Source organism: Camelina sativa, chromosome 15 (assembly GCF_030686135.1).
Source record: "Camelina sativa cultivar CO46 ecotype springtype chromosome 15, ASM3068613v1".
Lineage (NCBI taxonomy): Eukaryota > Viridiplantae > Streptophyta > Magnoliopsida > Brassicales > Brassicaceae > Camelina > Camelina sativa.
Genome location: NC_141894.1, coordinates 25,982 through 42,424, shown reverse-complemented (window position 1 = coordinate 42,424; position 16,443 = coordinate 25,982). Strand labels below are relative to the sequence as shown.

The 16,443-nt window shown below is 41.1% G+C and overlaps 3 protein-coding genes across 3 annotated transcripts; 2 read left to right on the top strand and 1 right to left on the bottom strand.

Moving 5' to 3' along the window:
* Positions 1 to 7,312: 7,312 nt before the first annotated feature.
* LOC147926148 (Pentatricopeptide repeat (PPR) superfamily protein) lies at positions 7,313 to 9,563 on the top strand. Its single transcript, XM_087489116.1, has 2 exons — positions 7,313 to 9,513; positions 9,560 to 9,563. The coding sequence occupies exons 1-2, from the start codon at positions 7,313 to 7,315 to the stop codon at positions 9,561 to 9,563; spliced, it is 2,205 nt and encodes a 734-aa protein (XP_087345242.1).
* A 17-nt stretch (positions 9,564 to 9,580) lies between these two features.
* On the bottom strand, positions 9,581 to 13,492 carry LOC104773490 (aspartokinase 3, chloroplastic). Its single transcript, XM_010498114.3, has 15 exons — positions 13,181 to 13,492; positions 12,571 to 13,065; positions 12,374 to 12,456; positions 12,216 to 12,256; positions 11,943 to 12,097; positions 11,696 to 11,845; positions 11,511 to 11,606; positions 11,289 to 11,405; positions 11,086 to 11,205; positions 10,913 to 11,005; positions 10,706 to 10,822; positions 10,457 to 10,573; positions 10,312 to 10,374; positions 10,123 to 10,207; positions 9,581 to 9,666 (listed from the first exon to the last, which is right to left on the bottom strand). The coding sequence occupies exons 2-15, from the start codon at positions 12,973 to 12,975 to the stop codon at positions 9,596 to 9,598; spliced, it is 1,713 nt and encodes a 570-aa protein (XP_010496416.2). The 5' UTR covers positions 12,976 to 13,065; positions 13,181 to 13,492; the 3' UTR covers positions 9,581 to 9,595.
* Positions 13,493 to 14,275: 783 nt separating this feature from the next.
* Positions 14,276 to 16,393, top strand: LOC104773489 (mitochondrial phosphate carrier protein 3, mitochondrial-like). Its single transcript, XM_010498113.3, has 6 exons — positions 14,276 to 14,730; positions 14,944 to 15,305; positions 15,397 to 15,440; positions 15,551 to 15,765; positions 15,850 to 15,974; positions 16,052 to 16,393. Exons 1-6 carry the CDS (start codon positions 14,425 to 14,427, stop codon positions 16,110 to 16,112), a joined length of 1,113 nt encoding a protein of 370 aa, XP_010496415.1. The 5' UTR covers positions 14,276 to 14,424; the 3' UTR covers positions 16,113 to 16,393.
* The last annotated feature ends 50 nt before the right edge of the window (positions 16,394 to 16,443 follow it).

Genomic DNA, 16,443 nt, shown 5'->3' with positions numbered 1-16,443 from the left:
AGCTTCAATAAGTGGATGAGGCATTACAAGCCTCTTTTTGGTAGTATTATCGAGACTCGAGTTAAGTTGCGCAAGTCTCTTAAGTATTTTAATTCAACTTTTCCAAACTGGAATTTTGTCGGTAACTACGAGTTTGCAGAGCTAGGGAGAATCTGGGTGGTGTGGGATCCCAAAGTGAAGCTTTCAGTTCATTCTAAATCAAACCAGATGATCACTTGTATTGTTCACATCCCGGGTATGGTGCAGGATTTTGTGTGCTCCTTTGTCTATGCGGTGAACAACAAATATGGTAGGCAGATTTTGTGGGAGGAATTAGAGAATTTAGCCAAGGATCCAATCATCAGTTCCAAGCCTTGGGTGACTCTAGGAGACTTTAACCAAACTCTAAACCCTTCAGAAAGTTCCTCGGGGAGCACTCGGATCTCTAAAGGTATGTCAGAGTTCAGGCAATGCATCATCAATGCGAGTCTATCTGACCTCACTTTCAGAGGAAACTCACTAACCTGGTGGAATAAGCAAGAAGAAAACCCCATTGCTAAGAAACTGGACCGCATTTTGGTGAATGATAACTGGCAATTGGAATTTCCAATGGCTTATGCTTATTTTGGTGACCCAGATGTTTCAGATCACTCTCCTGGTTGTTTGGTGTTTGGTAAAGCCTCCTCCTCTAAGAGGCAGTTCATGATTTCGCATTTTCTCCTGAAGCACAAGGACTTCATTCCCCGAGTGACAGACTTTTGGAGAGGCACTCATATCGAAGGCACTGCTATGTTTAGGCTAGCTAAAAAGCTTAAGCTCCTTAAAAGAGTCATCAAAGACCTAAACAAGGAGCATTTCTCAGACCTGGAGAATAGGGTTAAGGAGGCTCAAGCTAACCTGCTCTCATGTCAGGCAAGGCTTTTAGCTAACCCATCCTCCCTCCTGGCAGCAATGGAAAAGAAAGCTCACCAGGACTGGATGAATCTAGCAATGGCGGAGGAAAAATTTCTGCATCAAAGATCAAGAGTCAAATGGGTGGAGTGTGGTGACTGTAATTCTGCCTACTTCCACCGTATGATTAACTCTCGCAGAGGTCACAACCAGATTCACTATCTCGAAGACCCCACTGGACGAATCATTGAGGACCCAGGAGAAGTCAAAGCGCATTGTGTTGAGTTTTACAATAATCTACTAGGCAGAGAATCTCTCATGTTAACTGAGGAGAACAAAGACCTCATCCGCTCCTTTGTACCTTTTAGGTGCGACCAATCAATGAATGCACTACTGCTCTCATCTGTCACTTCCGAGGATGTCAAGAATGAAGCTTTCTCTCTCCCAAGGGACAAAACCCCGGGTCCGGATGGATATACAGGAGAATTCTTTAGAGCAACCTGGGATATCACTGGTCAAGACCTTACATTAGCTGTCAAGGAGTTCTTCTCCTCTGGGCAAATCTTGAAGCAGTGGAACGCAACAGCTATCACTCTAGTCCCTAAAAGGGTTGGTGCAGACAGGATAGGTGAGTTCAGACCCATCTCCTGCTGCAATGTGGCTTATAAGATTGTCTCCAAAATCCTCACAAGAAGACTACAATGCCTCTTACCGCACATGATCAGTAACGCTCAATCCGCCTTTGTCCAAGGTCGACTTCTGGTAGAAAATGTTTTATTGGCAACGGAGATGGCTCAAGGTTTCAACAGAGACACAATTTCCACAAGGGGCTTCCTTAAAGTGGATCTCAGGAAAGCATTTGACTCTGTAAATTGGGATTTCATAATGCTCATCCTGGAGACTGCAGAATTTCCCCCTATCTTTACTAATTGGATCAAGCAATGCATGACAACAACCTCCTTCTCTATCAAGGTTAATGGAGACTTGTGTGGCTACTTTAAAGGAGCAAGAGGGCTTAGGCAGGGTGACCCGCTTTCCCCCCCTCTGTTCGTCATTGCAATGGAGGTCTTCTCCAATCTTTTGACCTCCAAATTTGCGGAAGGTTCCATCGGGTTCCATCCTCTGGGCCAACAGCCTCAAATTACTCACTTGGCATTCGCGGATGATATCATGCTCTTCTTTGACGGCAAGCCCTCCTCTTTGCACCAAATCAACCTCACTCTTGACCTATTCCACAACATGTCTGGGTTGCAAATGAACAAGCAGAAAACCGAACTCTTCCATGCGGGGCTATCTCCAGAGGACGCTACAGCTATCTCGGGTTTAGGGTTTCAACCTGGAACTCTACCTATCAGATATCTTGGTCTCCCTCTCCTTCACCGCAAGTTGCGGAAGCAGGACTACTCGCCTCTAACGGACAAAGTGGCAGAAAGGTTCAATGGCTGGGCAGTCAAATGCTTGTCCTTTGCAGGTCGACTTCAGCTGGTTTCCTCAGTTATCTATGGGCTTATCAATTTTTGGATGTCTGCATTTGCCCTCCCAAAAGGTTGTATTAAAGCTCTGGAAAAGCTTTGCAATGCCTTCTTATGGTCTGGTGACATTAGTAAAAGAACTAACGCTAAAGTCAGCTGGGAGAAAGTTTGCCTGCCCAAAACAGAAGGAGGGCTAGGGCTCAGGAACCTTTTAGTTTGGAACCGAGTCTTGAACCTGAAGCTGGTCTGGCTTCTCTTTTCCTCAAGCGGATCATTATGGGTTGCCTGGATGAAGGAGCATAATATGAAGAGAGCACCTTACTGGCTCGCGGAGGCTCATAGCACCTCTAGCTGGATATGGCATTTTCTCCTTGGCCTTAGACCGCTTGCTAAAACCATGCTCAAGTGTAAAATCGGGGATGGGAATAAGGCAAGCTTTTGGTTAGACAACTGGTCCACTCTCGGGGTCCTTCATGATTATCTGGGTAGCAGAGGTCCTATTCAACTAGGTATCCCTATCACAGCCACAGTTGCCGAAGCTTGCAATCAAAATGGTTGGCGGCTCCCTTCTAGCAGATCAAGGTTTGCTGGTGCATCAGCTCTTCGCCACTTATTACTCTCAATGCCAATCCCCTCTACCTCAGCGGGCTCTGACATCTTCCAATGGTCAGCAGGTAACACTGTTTCTGATCACTTCTCAACCAAGAAAACCTGGAACCAGCTTCGACCTCATGAAGAAGTCAAAAATTGGGCAACGGTAGTTTGGTTCAAGGCCTCTGTTCCGAAACACGCCTTCACCTTCTGGATTGCCAATCTAGATAGACTTCCTGTAAAATCTCGTCTTCTCAGTTGGGGAATGCAAATTTGCCCTCTCTGCCCACTGTGTAACTCTGAGACAGAGACAAGAGACCATCTTATGCTTCACTGCTCGTACTCTGAAGGGATTTGGCTCAAGGTGCTTCACCGCCTAGGCCAACACCCCTGTATTTTCATGGATTGGCACACGCTCATCACCTGGCTTCGGAGTAAATCCCCTCGTCTCTCCTCTACTCTGAAGAAGATCTCGGTTCAAGCAACAGTTTATACTTTGTGGAAGGTGCGCAACACTGCTATCCACAACAGCACCATCCTCCCTCCTACTTCTACTTTCGCTCAAATAGACAGAAGTATAAGGGACACTCTGCTAGCTCGTCAGTACCGTAAGGGGTGTAATCTCCTTCTCTCGCAGTGGTTTACCCACGTCTAATATCTACTAATTCTAATTTTTAGTCCTTTAGTTCTCTATGGTTTTTTTTTTTTTTTTGGCCATAGACGCTCACTGTCCCGAGCTTTTGTAAATAACAATGTTCCAATTCGGTAATATAATTCACATTTTATCAAAAAAAAAAAAAAAAAAAAAAAAAGAGCCGATAGCGAGTGGAAAGGATAGATTCGAACTAAACCCTAAACTCAGCTTTAGAGTTATACAAATTATATATATATATATATATATATATATATATATATATTCATGCATGATGCATGTATATATGTATCTGTCATACACAGAGGTACATTCTCTGTGCCTATGTATGGGCGGGCGTGGTGTTAGGATTTAGGAACTGTACATATGTGTTATAGAATGTTTAAGTATAGTGCTTATATACATATCGTATATATGTATTTTTGGTATGAATGTTAATAATTTGTAGTAATGCTTATATACATATCGTATAATGTTAAGTCCCGTAACATTAAGCTGTATCGTTTGTAATAATTTTTTGAAATATTATTTTAAAACAAAATGGAGAATGTAACGAAATGAAAAAAGAAAAAGGAAGATGTCGCATGTCGGTGTCGCGGCGAAAAGGCGGTGAGAATATTGTGGGAGTGCTCACGAATTCCCTTAAAAGAAAATCAGATATAAATATATAGGAATATATAGTATAACCCCTAAGCCCATGCAAACTGAAACTGGAATCCCACTCGATCGATCTTCTCTAAATTAAATTATCATCACTACCACTATAACTTCACCAGCAGATAAAGTAATATCATCGAGATAGACGTCGATATATTGTTCTGCATGCAGGTGCATGACCTTTCTATAATTCTATCTTTTTGTCGACCACGAGTTTTTGTCTGTGAACTTGTGGTCTATTCGTCATTAATTACCGCCTATTTGTCAAAAAACCCTAAGATGTATAAAAAAGGTTATTAACTTAGGCTTCAGAGCGTTTGGATTTTGATTAGTACTCGTATTATAGACTTATAGTATCTACCACTGATTTGGTATGTATATAAAAGTCGGGACAAATATAAAGGAAAGAATGAATACACATAAATGAACCATACGGACTTAAATTAGATAAAAAGAAAATAAGAGAGAGAGAGAGAGGGTAAATGGAATTGACCATTGGGAGGAAGAGAGGGGCAGTGTGGATAAGTGGTAACAAAAGTAGAACAAAAAAGATAGATAGAGAGAGAGAGAGAGAGAGAGAGAGAGAGATGAAACAGAGTTTTGTGCCCCACGCGAGCCGCCTCGCCTCCCACCTGCCTGCCTACCCTTTGCTTTCCTTTTCTTTTCTTTCTCGCTTAAAACAGACCTAGCAAAACCCCAAATCCCATGTATTCTCTTAACCAAAAGACCCTATCACCTATGTATTACAACTACATCATCTGTTACTAGCTAGTTTTCTAGTACAACATTACTTATTTCTTGAGTTGTATAATTATTAATTATTATTCTTTTATCCATACAAAAAAAAACTGGAATTTAGATGGATCTTTTTTTTTTTTGGTGGTAAAGTCACATTCCTTGACCGTTGGTAAATAAATACATATAGTCCCTTTTAATATTTTTATTCGCCATCCGCATATCATACTACTGTATTTATTATTTTAACTCTAAGGGTCTGAATGGTAACTGTGGTCGGGACGGACAAATTTATCTGCAGACCAGACCGCTCTATTTTAAGTGTAGACAATGAACTGCTGCGATCCAATTCTATTTATAAAGAAAAGCAGTCCGCAGTTAGTCCGTTGCAGTTTTATTTCTGTTTTATGTGGACCGCACTACTGCAGACTACACATAATAAATGGTAAATAAAAAGCGGTATGATCCGTAGATGGATTTGTCCGCCCTAACCACTACAACCATTTACACCCTTAGGATGTGGTAGACAATGCTCTAGGTCCACAGTTTTTCTACAAAAAATTATATGATTTTAAGGTCCTAAAATTCTGATAATTTTGTATATAGGATCCTAAATTTTAATATTTAGAAAATAACACCTTAAAATTTAAGGAATTTTTTTGGGCACAAAGTCTAATTAAAATTTGAGCCGGGCCTTTTAAAAGGTGGCCGGAACACATATTGAATATTCACCTTGAATTGACTGTTTTGTTCTTTTACGTTTCACGCGTTCGTTGTATTCTACCGTTATTAAAAGAAAAATTATAAAACGAGGTACTAAATTATTACTAATATACTACTAGTATATATAGTACATAGTTAAGGATATATATATATATATACATAGGGTAAAATGGTAAACTCAGAGAAGAACAGCTTTAATAAAAAGAAGTGAAGCAATTAATCATAAATTTAATTATTTAAGAGCTTTTCTCTCTCTCTCTCTCTCTCTCACTCAGAGGAAGAGGCCACTCGGCACTCGCATCGCAAGGACGTCGTTAAAGACGAGAGTACCCGACAAGATGGCTTTACTTTCTCAGCCTTTGCTCCTTTGATTGCCTCATCTCGCTGACGTAATTATCCTCACGTTGACCGTCCTATATATTCTCCCACATCACCTCTCTACTTAAAAAAAAAAAAAAACAATAGTATATATTTATTTACGTCTAGCCGAGAGGTTTTGTTGTTTGTTAATTGCTTACCGTCCGAATTCAAAGATGATTCTCTATATTACAAAATCAAAAGCTTAAATCCATTTCATTACACGTGGCCGTTTGATAAATTACGGAGTATATGAAATACATCAGTATTTATATATGTAAATTAGCCGAGGAGCTGGGATATTATTTGATTATATAGTCCCATAAATTGGTGTAGTAGATTATGTCGTCTATAGATAGAGATAGAGGCTGGCTATATCTGGTCAAATAAATTAAAATATTATGTATTCAGAAACAACAAAGATAACAATAACGTTACTAGCTAGAAATATTTGTTTCTTTAAACATATAGTAGTAGTACTTACTAGTAGATTGTAAATACGTTGTAAAGTAAAGGGATTGCGTGGCAAGCATGATGAGCATCTTCTCTATGCTCTCTACCTCCTTGTCTTCTTTCTCACTTTCATACAGTCAACGCTCTTTCTTCTGTTGTTTCGTGTTCGCTCTCGTCTTTGGAATTTGAAATCATCATATACGTAACGTACTACTCCCTACGCTTAGTAATTATATAATTTATATAGAAAGTGATATCAGATCACGAGATTGTCTGTTATGTTTGGTTGTTAATCGATTTGACTAGGTTCGTGTTCGGTTGTTTTTTAGTCCTTTAATTAGTTTCAAACTTGATAAAACCCATATACTGTACAAGTACAAACAGTATGGTTTTTCTTTTCTCTTGAATTGTGTTCAATTTTGCCCGCATTAAACGGGCGCGCGCGTGGCAATGAACATATCTATAAGTTTGGGCTTTTGGGTGTTCTCTTAATGGGCTTCCAGTTATTTGGACCTTTTGGGCTTATGTAGTCTGATTTTTTTTTTTTTTGTACTGATTGATCCAAACAGTCCTTTGAATCGTGGACTAAAAAGTTTAGGATCGTTTTGTTAATTAATTACTACAGTCTATTCTTTTTGGACGACGCCATTCAAAACCAAAATTTAAAACTGGAGGAGTAGAGTAGTTAGTTAGATGAATGAGTATCTAATGATCAGAATTCACTAGTAATAATTGGGGTATAGGTAGTAAGTAAGTAATGATTGTATTTAGGGTTTGGTAATTCGAAATTTGGCTGCTGCTTATGAAACGTTATATTTATTGCAAGGCTTATTATGGTAATGAAGTCCGCTCAAGAACTCTTGCGACTTTACGGCAGTTCCGACAACCGCCACCGGCGATATTTCTCAACACACGTGTTGATGCTCGCATCATCAAAACTGGCTTCGACACAGATACTTGCCGCTCCAATTTCATCGTCGAGGACCTTCTCAGGAGAGGTCAAGTCTCTGCCGCACGCAAGGTGTTCGACGAAATGCCTCACAAGAACACTGTCTCCACCAATACCATGATTTCTGGGTACGTGAAGACCGGTGATCTTTCCACCGCCCGTGACCTTTTTGACGCTATGGCCGATAGAACTGTTGTTACGTGGACCATCTTGATTGGGTGCTACTCCCGGAACGACCAGTTTCATGAAGCTTTCAAGCTCTTCCGTCAGATGTGCAGGTCCTCTGGTTGTACCCTGCCCGATCACGTCACCTTTACTACCCTTTTACCTGGCTGCAATGACCAGAATGCAGTTGGTCAACTTCATGCTTTTGCCGTCAAGTTAGGCTTTCATACTAACCTCTTTCTCACTGTCTCCAATGTTCTGATTAAGTCCTACTGTGAGATAGGCCGACTCGATTTAGCCTCTTTGCTGTTCCAGGACGTTCGAGACAAGGACTCTGTCACTTTCAACACCCTTATTACAGGGTATGAGAAGGATGGTTTGTACACGGAGGCCATTCATCTGTTTCTTAAAATGCGGCAGTCTGGTCACAAGCCTTCAGATTTCACCTTTTCTGGGGTCCTCAAGGCTGTTGTTGGGCTACACGATTTCCCTCTCGGTCAGCAACTCCACGGTCTCTCAGTTACTACCGGCTTTTCCGGGGATGCCTCTGTTGGGAATCAGATTCTTGATTTCTACTCAAAACATGACCGTATTTTTGAAACTAGGAAACTCTTTGATGAAATGCCTGAGTTGGATTTCGTTTCTTACAATGTGGTCATCTCAAGCTATTCACAGGCTGAGAGATACCCCGAATCCCTCAAGTTGTTCCGAGAAATGCAGTGCATGGGGTTTGACCGCAGAAACTTCCCTTTCGCGACGGTGCTGAGCATCGCAGCTAACTTGTCATCCTTGCAGATGGGCCGACAAGTGCACAGCCAGGCCATTCTCGCAACGGCTGATTCATTCCTTCATGTCGGTAATTCTTTAGTTGATATGTACGCAAAATGTGAAATGTTCGAGGAAGCTGAATTGATCTTCAGGAGTTTATCACAACAGACCTCTGTTTCCTGGACTGCCTTGATCTCAGGTTACGTACAGACAGGGCTTCATGAAGCTGGGCTTAAGTTGTTCACCAAGATGCGAGGAGCAAATTTACGAGCTGACCAATCAACTTTTGCTACTGTTTTGAAAGCTTGCGCTAGTTTTGCTTCTTTGTTGCTCGGGAAACAACTCCATGGATTCATAATCAGGTCAGGGAATTTGGAAAATGTCTTCTCCGGAAGTGGTTTGGTTGATATGTATGCCAAATGTGGTTCTATCAAAGATGCAGTTCAAGTATTCGAAGAGATGCCCGATAGAAATGCAGTTTCCTGGAATGCCTTGATTTCAGCATACGCTGATAACGGAGATGGAGAAGCAGCAATTGGTGCATTCACAAAGATGATGCAATCAGGTCTCCAGCCAGATTCAGTCAGCATCTTAGGCGTCTTGACTGCATGTAGTCACTGTGGATTAGTCGAACAAGGAACAGCATATTTCCAGGCAATGTCTCCGACCTATGGGATAACTCCAAAAAGGAAACACTATGCATGCATGCTGGATATGCTTGGCAGAAACGGAAGATTTGCAGAGGCAGAGAAGTTGATTGACGAAATGCCCTTTGAGGCAGATGAAATCATGTGGTCGTCAGTGTTGAATGCATGTCGGATCCACAAGAATCAAAGCCTTGCTGAGAGAGCAGCAGAGCGGCTCTTCAGTATGGAGAAGCTCAGGGACGCTGCTGCTTATGTAAGCATGTCCAACATCTATGCAGCAGCTGGGAAATGGGAAAGCGTTAGGCATGTGAAGAAAGCAATGCGTGAACGCGGAATCAGAAAGGTTCCGGCTTATAGCTGGGTTGAAGTGAACCACAAGATTCACGTGTTCTCATCGAATGACCATACACACCCAAAAGGAGATGAGATCGTGAGGAAGATCAATGAATTGACAGCTGAAATTGAGAGAGAAGGGTACAAGCCTGACACAAGTTCGGTAGTACAAGACATAGATGCGCAGATGAAGATTGAGTCGCTCAAGTATCACAGTGAACGTTTAGCCGTTGCATTTGCGCTGATAAGTACACCAGAAGGGTGTCCGATTGTTGTAATGAAGAACTTGAGGGCCTGCAGGGATTGCCATGCTGCAATAAAACTTATATCGAAGATTGTAAAGAGGGAGATAACTGTAAGGGATTCAAGCAGATTCCATCACTTTAGTCAGGGGGTGTGTTCTTGTGGTGATTACTGGTGACTCGCATCCCTGTTATAGAACAAAGATCTAGAATAGTTTCTGCTTCATTCCTTCATTTTTTTAATATTTTTGTGGGACTTGGGAATGAGATTTTGTAACCTTAACTAATGTTGTAATATATTCAAATAGGAAAACTTATTGATTTTCCAGTACATCTCCATCACATTACATTATATTACACAAGGAGAGTGGGAGTCTTGTTTCCTAATACCAGTCTGATAAGAATCATAATATCAAACTAGTTTTAGACCTTGCAGGTTGCACCTAGGGGTTTCGTGAAGAGGCAGCGATGTAGTTGTAGCCAGATGGGCGTTCTGAGACTGTTTCACAAGTGTCTGTCTCAAAGAAGGCCGAGTGGAGAGCCTTCACACAATGCTCCGCCTCATCATCATTCACTATCAATGAGATGTTTACCTGATATCATCAAAAAAAATTCAGCCGAGTGTGTATTCAAGAGGTAAAAAAATACATCCCCTAAACCTTTTGTATATAGGCAAAGAAGTTGAAAGAGGTTTGACCTTAGATGCACCTTGGGAGATCATCTGGACATTAATCCCATTGGTTCGAAGAACCCGGAAGCCCTGTTTGTTGATCAATTGGCAAGTCACTAAGTAGATCAAAAATTTAATGATACAAACCAAACAAACCAGAGAGTTAACTAACCTTCTCTAGTATGAATGATGATCTCTGAACATTTCCGATGAGAGAGATAATTGATCTGTGTTGAAGCAGATTTACAATAGCTATCTTCTCAAGTTCCTCTACCACATGATCAAGCTCCTGTTCATATGGCCAAGAATTACAGATACAATATGAGTTGTTGATTTGATGTTCTGTGCTCTAAGAACAAGGGGGTAGCCTGGAAGTTGTCTCAAAGAATGCAACACAGATACAAAAATTTCATAAGTTTACCTGTTGAATTAACTCCCTGCTGCAGAACTTTGAAGGATCCAATGTCAAAGAAATGCTAACTTCGCTGGTTGCAACAACATCCACAGATATGCCCAATTTTTCAAATGTGGAAAACACCTGCAAAGATAGAGAGTGTGTGAGTGAGCTGGGAGGGCGGGAGAGTGAGAATTAATAATATTGACATCAATTCGAGTTAAGTTGGTTTACCTTGGCAAGGAAACCATACTGGCCGAGCATACGGGTGCTAGTGATGTCCAACATGGTAACATTACGTTTCAGAACGATGCTGGTCAATACAGCCTAGGAAAAGATAATAAGCAAAGAGGGTCAGAGTGATGTTTTTATATAAAAAGATACTGATGCAAATTGTCTTCACGAACCTTGCTCATGTCTCTTGATCTGGTGATGACGGTTCCTGGAGCAGTGGGATTGTAAGAGTTTTTAACCCTTACAGGAATGTTACCTTCTCTAGCTGGGCGCATGGAAAGTGGATGCAACACCTGCGATGGAAAATGGAGAGAGTGTGATACATACTTTGGTCCTTAATTTGGTACAACAAGTGTACGTAGTTGAGGATGGTTACCTGGGCACCAAAGTAAGCAAGTTCAGCTGCCTCATCAAATGTCAAGTGTGGAACAGGTTGAGCTCCGCAGTAAATGTTTGGATCACAAGTTAAAACTCCATCCACATCTTTCCAAACCTGCACCACATCACAGTACGTACGTAGTATATATGAGTTTAACAAAGTCCCATCTTCATTGTATTTCCATAGATAGAATATAAAATAAACCCCCTATATATATACCTGGATCTCTCGCAAACCCAAAGCCTTCCCGATCGTTGTTGCAGTCAAATCGCTGCCTCCTCTACCCAGCGTAGTTACAGCACAGGATCTCCATCCCTGCAAAAAGTGAAGTCATTCTAAAAAAGTCACACAACAGAACAGAGCATGCAAGAGAATTTTTCCAACTCATAAATCAATGGTCATACCTTTCCAAGGAAGCCTGTGACAATGGGGACTGCATTTTCCTTGCTCCAGTCACCAAGTAACCTTTTTGAAACCGCCGGGTATGTTGCCTCAAGAATATCAGCATTCGTGAATTCATCTGTGGTAATAATCCCGATCTCAAATGCATCATACTGCCAAAGCAAAACTCATCATCAAGTCATGATGATACAAAAAAAAAAACTATATTATATAATAAGGTGATCGATATCTCATATAGTATATTAATACCTGTCGTGCTTTGTGCCCAATTTTGTTCAGGTACGCAGCAAATAGCCTTGTGGACATGCATTCTCCAAATGAAACCAAGTAGTCTCTTGTGCGTAAAGTTAACTCTTTCATCATTGCAATGCCTTTCAGTAGCTGTTCTAGTCCTTCTAGGTGGTCTACACATATTAAGGAAGAGGCAAGAAAAATATTCAGAGAGTAACAAGGGTGTTAACAAAAAAGAAAGCGAAACCTATTTAATCAACCATTAAGATTTAAGAGAAGACAAGTAATTACCTGCAATAACTTCTGTTTCCACTCCAAGCTCATGAGCAGTCCTGGACATAGGAGAATTTGATTTTCCATCATGAGAAATGATAAAAGCAATATTTTGAGCTGACGAAAACTGGAATGATATATAGGACCCAATATAAATATGTAAGTTTTCTTTTAACCTTATATGGAGTTCCTTTATACAGCTCAACTCTTCAATAGTGTCGACGTTGGTGACACCGCAGCGAACAGCCTTCTCTCCAGCCTAATGAAAGCCACAGCCCGAGTTTTTATTACGTACAGACAGAAGAAATTAAACATGGTAATTAAAAGGTACAAATTAATTATAATTAATGAAAGAGAGTTCACTTTTGTTTACCATCAAAAGCTTATTGGTGGTCTTTGCCATTGCTGATAGCACAACAACAGGCTTCTCATCTGGGAAGCTGAGTATGAGTTTGGCAACTTGTTTCATCCTCTCTGCTGATGCCACTGATGACCCACCGAATTTCATTACACAAGTCAACTTTTTCTCTGTTTTGTTTAACTTGAAAGTCTCATATTCTTTTCTCTCTAGCAGCTCCACCCTTGCAGCTTCACAAGTAACTCTCAGAGCGATCATGTTCTTACAAGACGAATGACCCACCTTTCTAGAGAATACACGAGCAGAGGATACGAGAGCTGAGAAATTCAGACCCTTTGAGCCAACTTCATGAATCCTTTTTGAGTTTATAAAGGCGCGTTCTGGTGTTTTAACTCCATACAACTGCACTGAAGCCGCCATTACTCAATAAGGGACGATTGCTAGAACTCTGAGACGACTGAGTGTTGTGGTTTCGACAAATAATAGAGTATGCTTGTTTGGTACGCAAACCTGCAGCGATCCGTATAATCCACGGAAACCAATTTAATGCATGAACAATATATAGTTCCATTCAAAAAAATAAAAATAAAGGGAGAAGAACATATATATATATATTTATATTTACCAGTTGACAGGGGCTCCTGATTGGTTGAGACACAACCACAAAGCTCCGTAGCAAGATGATATGAGGCAAGGCGCCAAAATGGACGGTCAAGATCCCAGGCTTAAAATAAGATCAGACGGCTAAGGAGCGAACTCAGTCAGTCTCGGATGTTAAATGTTTTACAGCCTGCTGAGGAAAGAATCGAACGATCATTCGACTTCACGATTATTAATAGGAATCTGCTTAATAATCCAAACTCTTGGTTTATGGTCACATATATAATATATACTACTACTAACCAATGGGTTTTTATTTTTAATTTTTTTTTTTTGGGGTTGGAAAACGTGGAAAAATACAATTATATTAGTGAACCCTTAGGAGGTTGAGGGGGTGTTAGAACTTAGTAATGGTAAATCGAAAAAACGTGGCCACCTACTTATAGATATAGTATAATGAATATGTTTGGTTTAGCAACAGGATAACAGGTGTCATCAGATGTATCGTCAACAATTTTCACATTTAGTCGAGTAATATTGGGATGCTTATGAAATTAATTTAACTAGAGGAATAGTAAGCCGTCGATATCAGAAATACACAAGTAGAGCTAGCTAGTGAACGTCCAATGTGCGATGAGATTAATAAAAATTGATGGTAAAGTTGAGTGAAGGAAAAAAGGAGCCATGCTAACCTCTTTCTTTATCGATCACGTACGTAATGGTCCAAATTTGTTTAATACAGAAAAAAGAAAGGAAAAAAAGAGTCATTTTTGTTTGTTTGTTTGTTTTTTATAATGGAATTATAATAATCAGGTAGTGGTTAACAATACAGTATACAGTACTAGTAGATATGAAACTGCGAGGCAGCGCGGGAAGAGCAAGAGCAAGACACAGTGTTGGTTGTATCTTGTCATTGTATGAATGAACTATATGAATAGAGAGAGAGAGAGAGAGAGAGAGAGAGACAAGAAGGCACACTGTTTGTTGAAGCTGTTCTCTTAACGGGCCCCCATTGTATTGACATTGATGAATTCATGTGGCTTTAAGCCCATGGGCCTTGAGGTCATGTGGCATTCTGGAGAATAGTCAAGAGAATATGCCTTCTTTAAAACCACAACACGCACTCACTCACTTCCACAGTCCCACTATTTGCGAATTGCGAGGCCGAGGGTTTCGTACTTCTTTTTTCAACAAGTTGTCAAGGGAGGCCGAAGAAGTAGTAATACTAGTATCTCTCTCACTCTCCCCTACTGCCTTTCACCACCGGCTATGGAGTCTCCAAAGCATTCCTTGATTCCCAGCTTCCTCTACTCGTCCTCCTCTTTCTCCCCCAGGACTCTTCTTCTCGACCAGATGCTCAACTCCAACCCCAAATCTCCTTCTTCTTCCTCCCCGCCGACGGTGCTCTCTCACAATAATTTCCTTATCGCGTCTCCCACCGAGCCCGCCAAGGGGATGGGGATTGAGATGTACTCCCCTGCTTTCTACGCCGCCTGTACCTTCGGTGGCATCCTCAGCTGTGGTCTCACTCACATGGCCGTTACTCCTCTCGATCTTGTCAAGTGCAATATGCAGGTACCCTCACACCTGTTATTTTTTATTATTATTTTTTTTTCTTTCCCCAACTATCTCTAGTCTAGTCTTGTTGTTGGATCTTGTTCTGTTAGACTTTCATTTCCCTTGTCATCCTAATACATGTTAATCCAAATAGATATGCCTTACTTTTGAATCTACCTTGTCATTATCAATCACCTTGCTCAAAGCAAACTCATAATCTGTGCCCTTCAGATTGATCCTGCAAAATACAAGAGCATTTCCTCCGGCTTTGGAGTTTTGCTTAAAGAACAAGGAGCCAGGGGCTTCTTCCGTGGTTGGGTCCCTACTTTGCTCGGTTACAGTGCTCAGGGTGCCTGCAAGTTTGGTTTCTACGAGTTCTTCAAGAAGTACTACTCTGATCTTGCTGGTCCTGAGTACACCGCCAAGTACAAAACCCTCATCTATCTTGCTGGTTCTGCTTCCGCTGAGATTATTGCAGATATTGCCCTCTGCCCATTTGAGGCTGTCAAGGTCCGTGTTCAGACACAGCCTGGATTTGCCAGGGGAATGTCTGATGGATTTCCCAAGTTTATCAAGTCTGAAGGTGTCGGAGGGTAAGCTTTTTACTTCCCATATACTTGCTCACTCGTCTCGTCTTAAGACAAGTCTTTGTGCCTGATTCCTTTTTTCTTTTTTCTCTTGCAGTTTGTACAAGGGAATTGGTCCACTCTGGGGACGTCAGATTCCTTGTAAGTTGTGGCCTCAGCTTTGCAACTATCGCATAGTATGATTTAGGCTCATGAATGCTTTTTTTTAGTTGCAAAATTGTGCTGATATTAAAATCTACCTTTTGGTACAGACACAATGATGAAGTTTGCTTCTTTTGAGACCATTGTGGAGATGATCTACAAGTATGCAATTCCGAGGCCAAAGGACCAGTGCAGCAAGGGTCTACAACTCGGGGTGAGTTTCGCAGGAGGTTACGTTGCTGGCGTGTTCTGTGCTATAGTCTCTCATCCTGCTGATAATCTAGTATCCTTCCTCAACAACGCCAGAGGAGCAACCGTCGGAGATGTAAGTCTCTCTGTTTCGGGTTTTGTTTTTTAAAATCTGTAATGCGATGCAACTTGTTTTGAAACTATCATATCCTTTCAACAGGCGGTCAAGAAGATAGGGCTGTTGGGTCTATTTACAAGAGGGCTGCCTCTACGAATTGTGATGATAGGGACATTGACGGGAGCGCAGTGGGGCATTTACGATGCTTTCAAAGTCTTTGTCGGCCTGTAAGTCCCTGCCTATTTTTGGTTCAGAGGTTCTCCTTGCTTCTCAAACAACTAAATGAAACCCTCTTTTGTTTCAGTCCAACCACTGGTGGTGTTGCTCCAGCGGCGGCCAACACTCCTGGTCAAGCAAAGGCCTAAAGCCCCCTAGACAATGACGAAGAACAACCGGTCTCGTAGGGTAGCATTTTTCTTATAACAAAAGCGGACTATGAGTAACTCGGCCTGATTCCAACTTGATCAGTGCAAAAAGAAAATCATTTTTTTTTTTTTTTTTTTTTGTGTTCCCAAAATCAGGATAATATTCTGTAGGCAGTGCATGTTCACTATCACTACTCTCCTTTCTCCAATGTTGTGCCATATCTTCAGGCTTTTGACAATTTCTCTGCACAATATAACTTGATCCATCTTTGTTCGTATAATGCAAAACAATCTGCCACTATAATGTTGGGAGGCCATCAAACATATTTAT